Source organism: Ornithorhynchus anatinus, chromosome 15 (assembly GCF_004115215.2).
Source record: "Ornithorhynchus anatinus isolate Pmale09 chromosome 15, mOrnAna1.pri.v4, whole genome shotgun sequence".
Lineage (NCBI taxonomy): Eukaryota > Metazoa > Chordata > Mammalia > Monotremata > Ornithorhynchidae > Ornithorhynchus > Ornithorhynchus anatinus.
The window spans coordinates 24,137,378-24,155,133 of NC_041742.1; the positions used below are offsets into that span (position 1 = coordinate 24,137,378).

The 17,756-nt window shown below is 53.9% G+C and overlaps 1 protein-coding gene across 1 annotated transcript in view; it reads left to right on the forward strand.

Moving 5' to 3' along the window:
- Positions 1 to 16,839: 16,839 nt before the first annotated feature.
- Positions 16,840 to 17,756, forward strand: part of TXLNG (taxilin gamma) — a gene marked incomplete at its 3' end in the record, with an annotated part of 42,954 nt that continues 42,037 nt past the window's right edge. The window contains exon 1 of the mRNA XM_029079584.2: positions 16,840 to 16,982. Within this exon, the coding sequence (XP_028935417.2) occupies positions 16,869 to 16,982 (114 nt within the window). The remainder of the gene's footprint in view (positions 16,983 to 17,756) is intronic.

Consider the following 17,756-nt stretch of genomic DNA (forward strand, 5'->3'; position numbering starts at 1 on the left):
CGGAGCCGGGATTAGAACCCACGACCTCTGACTCCTAAGCCCGGGCTCCTTCCACTGAGCCACGCTGCTTCTCAAGCTCTTAGTCCAGTGTTGCGCACACAGTAAGAGCTCGATAAATATGAGCGAATGACTCTAAGCTCCCTGAAGGCAGGGCTCGTTGTCTTCTAAGTCTCGTTCTACCTGCCGTAGATCTACTTTCGATCTACTGGTTTGCGGGGAGCGGGCTGGATTTGAACGACGGACCAGAAGTCGGATTGGCCCCGGCATGGGCGAATTAGATCTGGGCGGCGGGGAAGAATCGTCAGGGGATGGCAGTGATCATTTTACGTGGCGATCGTATCGTTTCCTATCGTGACCTGATCAGCTTGTAGAAATCCGAAGAGCCGCTAGGGTATAAAAGAAATATATTCTCACTCTTTCAGGCAAGCTACAGATAACGGATGAGTCGGTGCTTGAGCTGTGGTTATTGGCGTCATCACTCCAAAACGAATTTTCACGCCGAGAAGCTGTGTGCCTGACAGAGTGAGTGGTTGAGGTGACATTTTACTGTAATTTAGAAAAGGGTTTTCCCCCCGAAAAGGGATGACGAGATCCTCAGGGTAGCGGTCAACACGTTTGCCACTGGTTTCCTGGATTTGAACAAAAAAACTGTTTTCCTTTCCCCCCAAGCCCCTTAAGCAGCACTAAGTCACCCGAGACCTCTCACTACGTGTTCTCTGCCTCTGCTGGATGTGTGTTTGAGCAGGGGAAAGCTACTTACCCTTTCTCAGGAGGTGAAACTGTTTCTGCTTTACCTTTACCTCCTCAAGCTGCCGCTCTGCTACTTAACCTGTCAGTAGTAGGGAGGAGTACAAGGGTCGTAAAAGGCGGACTGCTTTAGAAAAGCTACCACGGCATCAAAATAGTGGGTAGATGGTAGATACAAAAGGACTTTTTCCTGCTCTTCTTCAGTATTTGAAATCAGAACTTTTTAAGCGAATGTCTTTATTCTTTCCAAATTCCTGTCTCCGCAAACTCCTACGGTGATGGATTGTTTTGATGCTGGAATGAGTCGGGCAGGAGGACAAAAATGGAGAAAAGAGCCAGGGAAAGGCGGGTCTGCTTACTCTCTATCAACGGGAGGAACGGTACAGAGCAGAGAGCTTCTAAGAATGTGCAGTTGTGTGTGAGGATCTTTTGAATTAAAAAAAACATTCATTGGCTCAGGCCTTTTTTTGAAAAAGCAAACCATTTGCTACTTCTCTAAAAATGGTGCTAAATGTTTAATCGAAGGCAGCTCTTCCAAGGTCAACTCACACGTCGTTTAGACGCGGGATTCGGAGGACGAAGCCGTGAGAGTGCGTGCGCGTATGAAATGAAACATATTTCTTTCGGCAAGAGGCAGAGAGTTGCGGCAGGCGAACGTCCTGGCCGCCTGGACACAGCCCAGAATCTCCCCTGGAGCTGACCAGAAGCCAGTGTCATGGAGATGAGGAGTCTGAGAGATTTTGAAGTTCAAGGGAAAGAAAGGACAAAAACGCGTCAAGAAATGACATCGCTCACGGTACGCCGATCGGGCTCTCTCAGTTCGGGGCTTCTGAGATGGTCTGTTCGGACGAAAAAGGCCACATCCTTTGTAAACTGAATTTCATACGGGTGCTTCATTGCAAGAGTCAACAAGTTCAATTCGCCGCTTTACGGGATTAGCTTGCTTTTCATGCGGGAGCTTAATCACCTGCCTAGAAGGTGGGATTGTCCCGCCGTGGCCCGAACGGAGCTAGTATCGTATAGTACGTTTATTTGAGATATTTGGAAGAAGGCTCTGCTGTGGCAGAGCTTCCTTAGAAGACAGTTTAACAGTTTATTTACTTAATCGAAATCCCATGGAAACTGATGGGAAATCTTCCATGTAATGCTACCTTTTTAAGCTGGGAAGAGTGATTTACCTAAGCATTGTGAGGTTGTCAACTGGGGGTTAAACACAGTCATTCAAAGATGAATACCAGACGTTTCCCGAATGAAGAAATTTTGGATACAGGCAATTCATCAACGGTATTTATTGTGTTTTCCACTTGCGGGCACCCTTTGCTATTTAAACCGGATCTGTTTCTATTGGAAGCGAAGATCCCATCCCTAGCTGGAGAACCCTCCGTCCTGCAACGGCAGAGACCTCGAAAGGGGCCGAAGTGTGGGGTTAAAATCAATCGGCGGTGTCTGTTGAGCACCTACTTCATTCAATTGTATTTATTGAGTGCTCACTGTGTGTAGAGCACCGCATTACGCGCTTAACCTACTGTGTGTAGACCACCGAATCTAACCCTTTAAGCGCAAAAAAATGCAAAGACCTTGCAGTCCGGCTGGGGAGGCAGTCACGTGATGGTATTTGTTAAGCGTTTACTCTGTGCCAGGCACTGTTTTGTAAGCGCTGGGGTGGATACAAGCAAATGGGGTTGGACCCAGTCCCTGTCCCGCCTAGGACTCACAGTCTTAATCCCCATTTCACAGGCGAGGTGACTGAGGCGCAGAGATGTGAAGTGACTTGCCCAAGGCCGCGTGGCAGACAAGTGGCGGAGCCGGGATTAGAACCCATGACCTTCTGACGCCCAGGCCCGGGCTCTGTCCGCCACGCCATCGTATGAGTTACCTCACCTGCGAAATGGGGATTAAGATGGAGATCCACACAGGACGTGGACTGCGCACAAGCTGATTAGCTTGGATCTACCTCAGCGCTCAGTACAGTGCCTGGCACGTCGTAAGCGCTTAACAAATACCATTTAAAAATACCCTAAAAAGGCATGTCTTTTTTTATTATCATTATTTTATGGGTCTTAAGCACTTAACGCGTGCCAAGCACTGTACTGAGCACTGGAGTAGAAACAAGATAATCAGGTTGGACACAGTCCCTGTCTCACATGGGGCTTAAAGTCTAAGCAGGAGAGAGAACAGCTCTTAAATCCTTATTTTATTCGTTCATTCAGTCATATTTATCGTACTGTACTGAGCGCTGTACCGAGCGCTGGGAAGGTGCAGTTCGGCAGCAGGTAGAGACAATCTCTACCGAACAACGGGCTCACGGTCTAGAAGGGGGAGACAGACAACGAAACAAGTAGACGGCCATCGCTACCATCAAAACAGATAAATGGAATTATAGATGTATACACATCATTAATCAAATAAATAGAATAATCAATATGTGCAGATATACACAAGTGCTGTGGGGTGGGAAAGGGGGTAGAGCAGAGGGAGAGAATAGGGGCAATGGGAGGGAGAAGGGGGGGGCGCTCAGGCTGGGAAGGCCTCCTGGAGGAGGTGAGCTCTGGGTAGGATTTTGAAGAGGGGAAGAGAGTCAGTTTGGCGGAGGTGAGGAGGGAGGGCGTTCCGGGACCGCGGGAGGACGCGGGCCGGGAGTCGACGGCGGGACGGGCGAGAACGGGGGACGGTGAGGAGGTGGGCGGCGGAGGAGCGGAGCGTGCGGGGTGGGCGGCGGAAAGAGAGAAGGGAGGAGAGGTAGGAGGGGACTGTGTGCCGATCACTGTTCTAAGCGCTGGGGTAGATGGAGGGTCATTAGGTTGTCCCACGTGAGGCTCACACTCTTCATCCCCATTTTACAGAGGAGCGAACTGAGGCACCGAGAAGTGAAGGGACTTGCCCAGACTCTCCCAGCTGACAGGTGGCGGAGCCGGGATTAGAACCCATGACCTCTGACTCCTAAGCCCGGGCTCTTTCCACTGAGCCGCGCCGCTTCGAGCTCCCAGGCCCGTGTTGTTTCTACTAGGCAGGGCGCTGAGCTAAGGGGAAGGAATTTGCAGTCGATCGATCGGATTTATGGAGCGTTGACTGTGTGTTTGCCCCACCTTTTATTACCTGTATCTGCCCCTCACGGTCTCACCGACACCCAACCCCGTCAGCCAGATAGGGGGAAATGTCGGCCCCTCCCTCACCTGCCTGAGAAAATAAAACTCTCCAGCTGAGAGTCTCCTTGGTGACTCTCAGAACTGCCTGGAACTGCCAACGGTTGTGAGTAGCGCTCTGTGCTGGGAGCCCAATCCAAGCTTTTATTCTTCAGGGAACTCCTCGGGGTGAAAATAAAAGCAATGAGGGTTGTTCCTTAAAGCCGCGATATAAAAGGGAGCGATAAAATATGCGGACCTTTACCCTCCGGCCCCTCGGGGGAGAGTTTACTTGAAGCTCCGAGTACCTGGAGGCTTCTGCGACGAGCACATTGTCGCTTATTTAGAAATATATTTAATTTTAGTCACGCGTGTTAATCCGTCTGCATTTGGCAGGGACGGGAAATACGGTACTGAATGTGTCCTCTATCTCTGATGTCTATATTCTCCTGTTCCTCTTTCCTTTTTTTAAATTATCTGCTAAGCACGTACTGTGTGCGAGGCAGGGCACTAATCGCTGGGGTAGATGCAAGTTAATCACGTTGGACCCGATCCCGGTCCCATATGGAGCTCACCGTCTTAATCCTTATTTTACAGATGAGGTGACTGAGGCACAAAGAGGTTAAGTGACTTGCCCACCGTCACGCAGCCGAAAACTGGCGGAGCCGGGATCAGAACCCGGGTCCTCTGACTCCCAGGCCCCCTTTCATTCATTCATTCACTCAGTCGTATTTATTGAGTGCTTATTGTGTGCAGAGCACTGTACTAAGTGCCTGGGCTGGGGGGAGTCCAGTACAACTTAAACGGACACAGTCCCTGCCCACAAGGAGCTTCCAGTCTAGAGGGAGTTTAGCCGTGCTGCTTTTCCATTCCAGTCGGGCCCGGGCTAGCTTCCGGTCCTATTCGCGTCCAGACCGGACTCGATCGAGGAATTTTCCCCCGGCGCGGCCCTCTCACGCCTGCTAGTGGAAAGACCCCGGGCTTGGGAGTCAGAGGTCGTGGGTTCTAATCCCGACTCCGCCACTTGTCAGCTGGGTGACCTGGGGGAAGTCACTTGACTTCTCTGGGCCTCGGTGACCTCACCTGTAAAACGGGGATGGAGACTGGGAGCCCGACGTGGGACAACCTGATTATCTTGTATCTACCGCGGCGCTTAGAACAGCGCTTGGCACGTAGTAAGCGCTTAACAAATCCCAACATTATTATCATCAACCCCCGGTACAGCTTCAGAAAGCAGTGCCAACTCGTTCTCAGAGACACTTCGAAATTACGTATTGTCAAAGCTGCCGGAAGAGAGTGTTCGTGGCCCCTAAAACAAAGGATATTTTTAACAGAGCAATTCACTGGGTCGGTCCCGTGTCTCTTAATTCTCTTTTACTCTCCCGAGGGGTTGGGATAACACTCTGCGTTCAGTGGGCCTCTGAAGATCACGTCTCTTCCAAGAGGCTTTCCCCGATTCAACCTTCTTTTCCCCGGCTCCCTCTCCCTTCGGCGGCGCCTTCGCACTTGGATCTGTGACCTTCGGGCATTTGCTATTGACCCCACCCTCAACCGCACCGCGCTTAATGTACATAACCATAAATTATTGATTTATTTTAATGCCCGGCTCAGACTCTAAGCTCACGGTGGGCAGGGAAATACGTTATCCTCCCCCAAGCGCCTGGCCAAGTACCCAATAAGCCCTCAAATAGGGAAGCGGCGTGACTCAGTGGAAAGAGCCCGGGCTTGGGAGCCAGAGGTCAGGGGTTCGAATCCCGGCTCCGCCCCTTGTCAGCCGTGTGACCGGGGGGCAAGTCACTTCACTTCTCCGAGCCTCAGTGACCTCGTCTGTAAAATGGGGATGAAGACTGCGAGCCTCACGTGGGACAACCCGATCATCCTGTATCTCCCCCGGCGCTTAGAACCGTGCTGTGCACATAGTAAGCGCTTAACAAATACCCACGTTATTAAATACCATTGTTGACGATGATGATGATAGGTAGATAGTCAATAAATACTGATAATAGACTGATTAAAACCGCCCAGCCTAGCAGCGAGTTGGGGGATCGGGACGGCAGAGAGAAAAAGATTTAAAATGCGGTCTCTCTACGTGGCAGGTGTGCTGAGCCCGTGTTTCCCGCGATGGGCAGGAGGAGATATTTGTGACCGGGTTACTTTGGGTTTTGTCTGCGTTGCTCGATCAGCGACTGACGTTAGGTAAGCGCTTAGTGTGAGGTTTGCCCTGTACGTCCGTGCGACAGAACCAACTTCCTTCTGAAGAAAGATCTAAGAAAAGAAAACAACCACCCAAAAAACACTTGCCCCTTTCCCATTTAAAATCCTACTCCCAACCTATCCACGGAGCAGGATGGGGAAGCGGCGTGGCCCAGCGGAAACGACACGGGCGTGGGAGTCAGAGGTTCTGGGTTCTAATCCCGTGAGGTCGCGGGCAAGTCATTTGGCTTCTCTGTGCCTCCGTTACCTCATCTGCAAAGTGGGTATTAAGCCCCGTGTGGGACGTGGACTGTGTCCCACCTGATGATAATAATAAATTGTGGTGTTTAAGTGCTTACTCCGCGACAGGCACTATACTGAGCGCTGGGTGGATACAACCAAATGGGGTAAGATACAGTCCCTGCCCCCACTTTACAGATGAGGTAACTGAGGCCCAGAGAAGTGAAGTGACTTGCCCCAGGTCACCTAGACGAGTGGGGGAAAGGGGATTAGAGCCCATGACCTGGCTCTACCCACTGCCCCCTTCCTTGTAGCTGCCCCAGCGCTTAGCACGGTGCCCGGCACATCATAAGCGCTTAACGAATACCGTTAAAAAGAATCCGAAGCTGCCGCCGCGGAAGGGAAGGCGGCGGCGACCGAAAATTTCATCGCACGGTGTCAGGAGAAGGAAGCAGCAGGAACGGCAGCGTTCACCAAGCTGCCTCTGCTCGGTGGAGCGGACTCTTCCAGGGTCGCACGGAACAGAGGAGCCCCCGAGGAGCTTACGCGCCCGCGGGGGGAAGACAGACGTAAAGATGCGGCTGAAGGTGTGATTCTAGCCGCCAGGAAATAGTCTTCCCAATGTTGCATCCTGAGGTTCCCATCGCCAACTTGTCCTTCTCTAAACCACAGGCCTTCCTGGGCTGGAAATAATAATGATAATTGTGATATCTGCGAAGCGCTTACTACGTGCCGAGGATTTACCGAACGCTAGGAAAGACTCGAGATAATCAGGTCCCACGTTGGGCTCACCTTCCCTAGACTTTAGGGTGCTTGTGGCGGGGAATGTGTCTTTATTAATAATAATTGCGGTATTTGCTAAGCGCTTACTATGTGCCGAGGATTTACTGAGCGCTAGGATAGACACGAGATAATCAGGTCCCACATTGGGCGCACGTTCTTTAGACTTTAGGGTGGTCGTGGGTGGGGAATATGTCTATTAATAATAATAATTGCGGTATTTAAGCGCATACTATGTGCCGAGGATTTACTAAGCGCTAGGATAGACACGAGATAATCAGGTCCCACACCGGGCTCACGTTCTCTGACTTTAAGCTGGTTGTGGGCGGGGAACGTGTCTCGCCCAAGTGCTCAGTACAGTGCAGACGGTAGGTGCTCGATAAATAGGAGTGAATGGGTGAAGTAGGAGAACAGTTATCGAATCCTCATCTTGCCTTTGAGGGAACTGTGGCGCCGAGAAGTGCACTGACTTGCCCAAGTTCCCACAGAGCAGGTAAGTGGCGGAGCCGGGATTAGAACCCAGGTCCTCTGACGGCCGGGCGTCCTCCGACGTCTAGATCGTGCTGCTTCTCGGAGACGACTCGTAGATTTGACATTAGTTAGTCTCGAAGCTGAAGCCAAAGAAGAAAGTCACTGTTGAGGAAAATTGCGCTTTCTGCCAGGGAATATATTTAACATAATAGAATTCATTAATTTTCTAGCCTTGGACGTTACAATATATGGAAGAGATGGGCAGAACGGAGGAGCGACGGGGTTGAAGTGGTAACAGGCACGATAAATGCAAGCAGAAAAAAAATATAGATTTCCAGGAGACGGAAGTGTAAACCAAACGACTTTCTAGGAGTTGGTTTGTACCGGGCAACGGCCCCTCAAAGCACGGGGTTGTTGGAATAATCATAATTAATATAAACTGTGGTATTCGTCACGCATTTACTGTGTGCCGAGCCCTATACTAAGCACTAGGGCTGTCACAGGGTAATCGGGTCGGAAACATTCCCCGCCTCACACGATGCTCCCTAAGGGGAAAGGAAAACAGGCATTGAATCCCCATTTTCCAGATGAGGAGGTTGAGGCACGGTTAAGTTCATCCGGTCGTATTTATTGAGCGCTTGCTGTGTGCAGAGCACTGTCTCCCTCTCGATAGGTGTGGATCCCGGATCTGCCACTTGTCAGCTGTGTGACTTTGGGCGAGTCACTTCACTTCTCTGGGCCTCAGTGACGTCATCCGTAAAATGGGGATGAAGACTGCGAGCCCCACGTGGGACAACCTGATTCCCTTGTGTCTACCCCAGCGCTTAGAACAGTGCTCTGCACATAGTAAGCGCTTAACAAATACCAACATCATTATTATTATTACAGGAACAGATCCTTTCTCCTTTCCCGAAACGGTAATTCCAAAAAGGGCCCCACTCCCCAAGTCTTAAAACACGTGAACGTTGATGTCAATATAAATCGCTCTTCAGTGGCTTGAAAAGCTTCTCCACTCGGGACCAGAGCCGCCGATAAGTCTCGTTGCATCCTTTTTGGATGTTGACCACCCCCCTTCCTTCCTCATTCATTCAGTAGTATTTATTGAGGCGCTTACTATGTGCAGAGCACTGTACTAAGCGCTTGGAACGGACAAATCGGTAACAGAGACGGTCCCTGCCCTCTGACGGGCTTACGGTCTTATCGGGGGAGACGGACGAGAACGATGGCAATAAATAGAATCGAGGACTCAGGGACTGCAGATGTCTTCTTCCTCCAGTGCAAAGTGGGAGAGGAGGCCTTGGGGAAAGCCCAGGCGTTGGGAAGCGAGGGGAAATTCGATCTGTTGCCGACTTGTTCATTCCAAGCGCTTAGTACAGTGCTCTGCACATAGTAAGCGCTCAATAAATACTATTGAATGAATGAATGATCCCCCCGGGAGGACAGACCGTCTCCCCCACCGCCTTGGATCTCCCTTCCCCGCTTCAACCCGTCACCAGTCCCACTCCACGCTGCTTTTTCTTCTCCCCCGGATACCAAGGAAGGACCCCGGCAGCAACGGAGGGAGGGCGAGAGGAGGTAGGGAGTTCCGGTCCAGCGGAGAGCAAGAGGAGGAGACCGACAGAGGTGAGGTGGGTCCTTCATTAAGTCGCGGCGGGGGGGAAGGAAAGATGAGCTCCGAGCCCTTCCTGTTAGTGGGAGCCTGGGGTAGCTGCCTTGTGCTTCCATTATTTCTGGCACCGATCACGTCATCGGGCTCCTTAGGCGTGCAGAGGATAAATCCCTGCGGATGAACACAAGAAACGCTCCATGAGAACCAAAGTCCAGCCGCTGCAGGGTCCCGTCTCTGCCCAGGAGGACGGGCTGCTCGGAGAAACGATACGTGGTCGCGCTCCTTAACGTCCTGGGACGTACCGTTGGCGTTATTAATTGATCACCCACCGAGACATCACTGTTCCTTGCCCTCCCCCGCCCAGGAAAGGGGCCGGGGCGTCACCCGAGCCCACGAGCGAGGTTTATAACGAAATCCTAGCGGGCTCCCGCGTAAAATGATTCAGCTTCCTCCTTCGACATTCAAATTCAGACCTGGTCTCTTCTCCCCCGAGACGAGAAATAGAATTTGGAGGAACAAATCATGTCATCGATGGACTGCGGTTTGTTTAATCAGGAAATGAGTCAGAACATTCTTGAATAAAAAGGCCTGCAATAAATCGATAGCCAGTGTGCCGGTTTTCTTCTGCAGATACAGAACTTGATGCTTGGTGAACTGTCGATGCCGGTCAAGGCTATCGGAAGTATTTACTGAGTGCTTTAGTGGATTTGGAACACTGTCCTCAACACTTGGGAAAGTACAGTAAAATCATCAGACACGATCCCTTCCCTCGAGGAGCTTACACCTCTAGGGAGGGGAGAGACACTCGAAAATTAATTACAGGTAGAAGCAAGCAATAGAACGCGTAAGATGTGAACATTTAAGTGTAACGGTCAGCTCCTTGAGAGCGAAGCTCATGCCTACTAACTGTATTGTCCGCATCCAAGCGTGTAGTACAGTGTCCTGCACAAAGCGGTCGGGAAATAGCATCAATTGGGACTGCCCAAGAGATCGTGGGATATTTCAGCCCATCAAAGGGCAGGGACCGCCTCTATCCGTTGCCGATCTGTCCATTCCAAGCGCTTAGTACGGTGCTCTGCACACAGTAAGCGCTCGATAAATACTGTCGAACGAACGAATGAATTGAAGCGCCGAGGTGGAAGTCGGGGGAGGGAAGGGAGACGTCACTGGGGGGAAGGCCGTCAGGAAGAGATGTATCTTCACATCTTGAGGGTGGGGAGAGCAGAGGTCTGCAGGACCTGAAGGCGGAGAGGTTTCCAGGCAGACGAGAGGGTTTGCGCAAGAACGCGGGGCGAGGGAGGTGACGTCGAGGCACAGCGAGTAGGTTGGCCTGAGGTGAAAGAACAAGGGTGAGATGGGAGACGGGTGAGGACAACCAGAGTGGGTGGGGAATCCACGTTTATTATCAAAAGAAGAATTGTCCTAGATAGAAACCTAAGATGGGGTAAATTTTCTTCCCGCTAAGCCATTCGATAGTATTCATTGAGCGCTTACTATGTGCACAGCGTTGTACTAAGCGCTTGGAATGGACAAAGCGGCAACGGATAGAGACGGTCCCTGCCCTCCGACGGGCTCACGGTCTAACCGGGGGAGACGGACAAGAACATTAGCAATAAATAGAATCAAGGGGATGAACAGCTCGTTAAAACAATAGCAAATGCCGCGAGACTCGTGAGTTGAACGGCCGAAAATGTCAATTCTCACCAATCGCTTATTTCCGGGTTGGAGCTAAATAGATGAAACCGCGCGTATAAAATAATTGTCCGCGAGTATGTAGGCTTTGAGTCATCGGTTTCCCAGAAGCTTTAGTGGCGAATGACCACCAAACGTGGCTCAGTGGAAAGAGCCTGCATTTGGGAGTCGGCGGTCATGGGTTCGAATCCCCAGTCTGCCACTGGTCAGCTGGGTGACTGTGGGCAAGTCACTTCCCTTCTCTGTGCCTCAGTTCCCTCACCTGTCAAATGGGGATTAACTGTGAGCCTCACGTGGGACGACCCGATGACCCTGTATCTAGCCCGGCGCTTAGAACGGTGCTCTGCACAGAGTAAGCGCTTAACAGATACCAACGTCATTATTATTACACACGAAGGATTTATCGCCGGCACGCGTAGGTTCGCGCTCCCCGTCGGCCCCCCCGGCGACTCTGCCGGCCGGAAACCAGGGCCGTTGGCTCGACGCCGAAGAAGATGAAGGAGCCCGTAAGCCCGACCGCAGCGTGGCCGAAGGGCGCGGGGAGCTCCACCTTCATCCGAGACGAGGAGGACTCCTTCCCGGACGGCGGGACCCCTGCAGCGACCTCGGCGTGCCCAACTTCTTGAGCGCTTTGGTTGGCGGCACCCGTGAGTCTCATTTAATAATAATGTTGGTATTTGTTAAGCGCTCCCTACGTGCCGAGCACTGTTCTAAGCGCTGGAAGACACGGGGGAATCAGGTCGTCCCACGTGGGGCTCACAGTCTTCACCCCCATTTTACAGATGAGGGAACTGAGGCCCAGAGAAGGGAAGTGACTCGCCCGCAGTCACCCAGCTGACAAGTGACAGAGCTGGGATTCGAACTCATGAGCCGAGAGACCGGCCTGGTGGTGGTGGTGGTGGCGTTCGCACCCGAGAGCCTGCTGGATACAGTACACTGTACTAAACGCTTGCTAACTGGGGTGCCTGTTAAGTGCTTACCATGGGCCAAGCTCTGTATTAAGCTAGTATTTATTATTATTATTATTATTATTATCGTATTAAGCTAGCGTGGCTCAGTGGAAAGAGCCCGGGCTTGGGAGTCAGAGGTCATGGGTTCGAATCCCGGCTGTGCCACTTGTCAGCTGTGGGACTGTGGGCAAGTTCTCCGTGCCTCAGTGACCTCATCCGTAAAACGGGGATGAAGACTGTGAGCCTCCCGTGGGACAACCTGATTCCCCTGTATACCCCAGTGCTCGGCACATAATAAGCGCTTAACAAATACCAACGTGATTAAGCGCCAGCGTAGATAATCAGGTCCCACACGGGGCTCACAGTCTAAGTAGGGGGGGAGAGCGGGTATCTTCTCTCCATTTTGCAGATGAGGGAACTGAGGCCCGGTGAGGTTAAGCGTCTCGCCCGGGGCGGGAAGCAGAACCCGGCTCCTCCGACTCCCAGGCCTTTCCCCAAGACCGTGCTGCTACTCACGTGTCCTAAACAATAATAATAATAATAATGGTGGTATTTGTGAAGCGCTTACTATGTGCAAAGCACCGTTCTAAGCGCTGGGGGGGATACAAGGTGATCAGGTCGTCCCACGTGGGGCTCACGGTTTTAATCCCCATTTTACAGATGAGGTAACTGAGGCACAGAGAAGTGAAGTGACTTGCCCAAAGTCACCCAGCTGGCAAGCGGTGGAGCTGGGATTCGAACTCATGACCTCTGACTCCCAAGCCCGGGCTCTTTCCACTGAGCCACGCTGCTTCTCCGATGCCCCGGTGGGGAAATGAGGATGACGATGCTGGCATTTGTTAAGCGCTTACTCTGTGCAAAGCACCGTTCTAAGCGCCGGGGAGGATACAAGGTGATCAGGTTGGCCCCCGTGGGCTCACCGTCTTCATCCCCATTTTCCAGATGGGGTAACTGAGGCCCAGAGAAGGGAAGTGACTTCTAATGGTCTTTGAGAACGAGTTGGCACTGCTTTTTAAAGTGGGACCGGGTGTGAATATTAATAATAATAATAATGTCGGTACACTTAATCTCTCACACGTCCACCCCGCCTCCCACCCCACTATTTCAGCACGTGGGAGTTCCCCGAACACTCTGGAACTCAGCGCCCCCCCATCCAAAATTGCATTTTTGTGCGTTTCTTCGCCTCTCTCCCTTCCCCTACCCGGACGCATTTTAGCGTCTGCATCCCACCCCAGATTTTAAGCTCCCCGAGGAGAGGGATCACGTCTACCGACTCCGCCTCGCTTCGCGTGCTTAGCACAGCATCCTGCGCCGAGTGAGGGGCTCCGGAAATATCCCGGACCCATCCTCCCATTTGGCCGCAAATACCGAGCACCTCACGGGCAGAGCTGTCCTCTGTTTTTCAACATCACGGTGAGATCTGTTCATATTTTGGGGGGTGACTGTGCGATTTACAGTTCATCCCACACCAAATATATAGAGATCGTCACTGCCGTGTCTTTTGGGATCTACCTCACGTGGCCCCATCTTCCTCAAGCCTAGGGAGAGCAGCTGCTTAGAAGCAGCGTGGCTCCGTGGAAAGAGCCCGGGCCTGCGAGTCCGAGGTCATGGGTTCAAATCCCGGCTCAGCCGCCCGTCAGCTGTGTGACCGCGGGCAAGTCACTTCGCTTCTCGGTTGCCTCGGTTCCCTCCTCCGTAAAAGGGGGGTGAAGACTGCGAGCCTCACGGGGGACAACCCGATGACCCCCGTATCTACCCCGGCGCTGGCTCGGGGGAAGGAGCCCGAGCTCGGGAGTCAGAGGTCGTGGGTTCGAATCCCCGCCACTTGGCCGCTGGGTGACTGTGGGCAAGTCACTTCTCTGGGCCTCAGTTCCCTCATCTGTAAAAGGGGGATTGACCGTGAGCCTCACGCGGGACAACCTGATTACCCTGTATCTACCTCGGCGCTTAGAACGGTGCCCTGCACGGAGTGAGCGCTTACCGAATACCAGCACAGAACGGTGCCCTGCACATAGGAAGCGCTTAACCCGGACCGACATTATGATTATTAAATACGACCGGATGAATAAAACCCCAAAGGAGGCGTGAGTTCTCCTGCAGACGCTGGACTAGATTCCTCTACCCGCTGTGATGTTTGCCTGATTCAGTTGATCGGCGGGTACCGATAAGGCCGCAACCGACGCCGAGGGCTGTCGTTCGGACGCCCCGCCGGCCGCGCCCGGCCTGGACGCGGTACCTCTCCACGTCCGGGACGTCGAAATCCTCCCTCAGCGCCAACTGAGTCTCCGCATCCCGCCGGAGAGTTCCCGCTGGTAGGTCACCGGGGAGTTGAGCTACTTGTCGAGACAGGATGACTCCGTGAGCCAGCAGCAGATTGGGGCCAGAACGGGCGTCACCCGGGTCAAACCGGGTCGTCACCCGGCCCTTCAAGCGCTTACTACGGTGCCCTGCACCTAGTAAGCGCTCACCAGTCTTAATCCCCATTTTACAGATGAGGGGACTGAGGCCCCGAGAATAATAATAATAATGTTGGTATTGGTTAAGCGCTCACTGTGTGCCGGGCACTGTTCTGAGCGCTGGGGGAGATACAGGGTCATCAGCTCGTCCCACGTGAGGCTCACAGTTCATCCCCATCTGACAGATGAGGGAACTGAGGCCCAGTGAAGTGACTTGCCCACAGTCACACAGCTAAGTGGCGGAGCCGGGATTCGAACTCGTGACCTCTGACGCCCAGGCCCCGGGTTCTCTCCACAAAGCCACGCCGCGGAGGGGGCAAAGGAAGGGTAAATCACGTGGCTGTGCCTCAGTTCCCGCATCTGCAAAATGGAGATTCAATCGCCGTCTTCCCTCCTAGTTAGACCGCGAGTCCCACGTGGGACCTGCTGATCGTGTATCCACCCCAGTGCTTAGCAGAGTGCTCACCTCCTCCAAGAGGCCTTCCCAGATTGAGCCTCCCCTTTTCCCTTTACTCCCTCTGCTCCCGCCCCCCTTCCCCTCCACTCATTTCTGCTCATTTCTATATATTTTTATTACCCCATTTATTTTATCAACGAGGTGTCCATCCCCTTGATTCTTTTTATCGTGATTACGTTGTTTCTGTCCGTCTGCCTCCCCCGATTCGCCTGGGAGCCCGTCACTGGGCAGGGACGGTCTCTCCCTGTTGCCGACCTGTATATCCCACGGGCTTGGTACAGTGCTCTGCACATAGTAAGCGCTCAATAAATACGACTGAACGAATCAATACCGTGGAACGAAATAGCCTAGGGAGAGAGCTCGGCGTCGGGGGGAGGCCGCGGCCCTCGTGGACGTGTGTCCCGGCAGAGCGGACAGGACGCGGGCCTGGGACTCGGGAGGGCATGGCTTCATATATTCGGTCGTATCTATTGAGCGCTCCCTGGGTGCGGAGCACTGAACTGAGCGCCACTTATTTCTGCCAGCACTGGCTACAGTCGGATCGCGGGCACGTGCTCGGCCGCATTTCCCCTCCACGACTGGTTTGCCCCCAGACTTCCCCCGCCAAGGTGGAAGATATCAGCGCTTCGGACAGCGCTTGGCACCTGGTAAGTGCTAGCAGCGTGGCTCCGTGGAAAGGGCACGGGCTTGGGAGTCAGAGGTCCTGGGTTCGAATTCCCGGCTCTGCCACTTGTCAGCTGGGTGACTGTGGGCCAGTCACTTCGCTTCTCTGGGCCCCAGTTCCCTCATCTGTAAAATGGGGAGGAAGACCGTGAGCCCCCACGTGGGACAACCTCATGACCTTGTATTGATCCCAGCGCTTAGAACAGTGCTTGGCCCCTAGTAAGCGCTTAACAAACACCAACATTATTATTATTAACTTCTCTGGGCCTCAGTGACCTCATCTGTCTAATGGGGAGGAAGACTGGGAGCCTCACGTGGGACAACCCGATGACCTTGCATCGCCCCCAGCGCTTAGCACAGTGCTCGGCCCCTAATAAGCGCTTAACAGATACCCACATCATCATTATTATTATCATTCACTTGTGTGGGCCTCAGTGACCTCATCTGTCAAATGGGGAGGAAGACTGTGAACCTCACGTGGGACAACCCGATGACCTTGCATCGCCCCCAGCGCTTAGCACAGGGCTCGGCCCCTAATAAGCGCTTAACAGATACGCACATCATCATTATTATTATCATTCACTTCTGTGGGCCTCAGTGACCTCATCTGTCAAATGGGGAGGAAGACTGTGAACCTCACGTGGGACAACCCGATGACCTTGCATCGCCCCCAGCGCTTAGCACAGTGCTCGGCCCCTAATAAGCGCTTAAAAAATACCCACAACATTATTATTATTCACTTCTGTGGGCCTCAGTGACCTCATCTGTCAAATGGGGAGGAAGACTGGGAGCCTCAAGGAGGACAACCCGATGACCTTGCATCGCCCCCAGCGCTTAGCACAGTGCTCGGCCCCTAATAAGCACTTAAATACCCACATCGTTATCATTATTATTTACTTCTCTGGGCCTCAGTGACCTCATCTGTCAAATGGGGAGGAAGACTGGGAGCCTCACGTGGGACAACCCGATGACCTTGCATCGCCCCCAGCGCTTAGCACAGTGCTCGGCCCCTAATAAGCGCTTAAAAAATACCCACATCATCATTATTATTATCATTCACTTGTGTGGGCCTCAGTGACCTCATCTGTCAAATGGGGAGGAAGACTGTGACCCTCACATGGGACAACCCGATGACCTTGCATCTCCCCCAGCGCTTAGCACAGTGCTTAACTAATAAGCGCTTAACAAATAGCAAGATGCTGCTGCTGCTGCTGATTCAATGCGGCAGAGCAGCCTCCCCCCCCCAGGACTACAATTCCCAGCATGCCGTTGGGCGGCAGCCCGAGCGCGCCCCTTCCCCGCCCGGGCGCCGCGCTGCCTTCTGGGAGATGTAGTCCGGCGGGGGTGGGTCACGTGACGGGCCGCCGGGCCGCCCCATTGGCTGAAGGCGGGCGAGGGGGGCGGGGCCGGCGCGCGCGCGCGCGGGAGGGGGGAGGAGGGAGGGAGCCGGGCGCGCGGCCCCGCCGGTCTGGCCGCTGCCGTCACCTCATGGCGACGCGGGTGGAGGAGGCAGCGCGGGGGAGAGGACGGGGAGGCGGCGAGGCGGCGGAGCCCGGCCGGGCCGGACGCAGGCGCAGCCCCCGGCCGGGGGCCAACCCTGAGGTAAGCGCTGCGGCGGCGGCGGCGGCGGCGCGCGGGCGCCCATCCCCCTCCGCGCGCCTGAGGGGGGGGGCAGCGCGCGCGCCGGGGACCGCACATCCGGTTGGGGGGCGCGCACGCGCAGAAGGAGACCTTCCCCCCCCCCCCCCTCCGGCGCGCAGGTGCTGCTGGGAGCAGGTGGAGGCCGCCGCCTCCAGGGAGCCGCCCGGATGCCGCCCCGCCGAGGGTAACGGTCCCCTCCCGCCGAGCGGGTCGCGCAGGGACAGCAGCCCCCTCCCCCCGTTTCCTCCTCCCCCTCCCCCCCCTCGCACGCGGGCCGAGCGGCCTGCGCTAGCGTCGTCGATTCGATCGATCGGATCGATTCGATCGATCCGCAGCCGGAAGGCGGGGAGGATTCCGAGCCCCGAGGGGGGGACCCCCCCTCCTCTTGCTCCCCCCCGGAGACCGGTCGGGGGGGGGGGGGGAGATCGGTGATCTCCCCCGGTTTCGATGGTGATCGATCGGGGGGCCTAATCGATCCGTGATCACCGCGATCTCGATGGGCCTGCCTCGGGGGTCTCGCTGGGATTCTCGTTCTTTCGATGGCATCGATCATGACGTAGGTCAATCAGGGGTTCTCGTTCCTTTGATGGGATTGATCATGAGGGATACCCATCCAGGATTCTAGTCTGATGGGATTGATCGTGATGGGGGGGCCATCTGTGATTCTCTTTCTTTTGATGGTATTGATCATGATGTCCATCTGTGATTCTCTTGAATTTAAAGGCATTGATCACG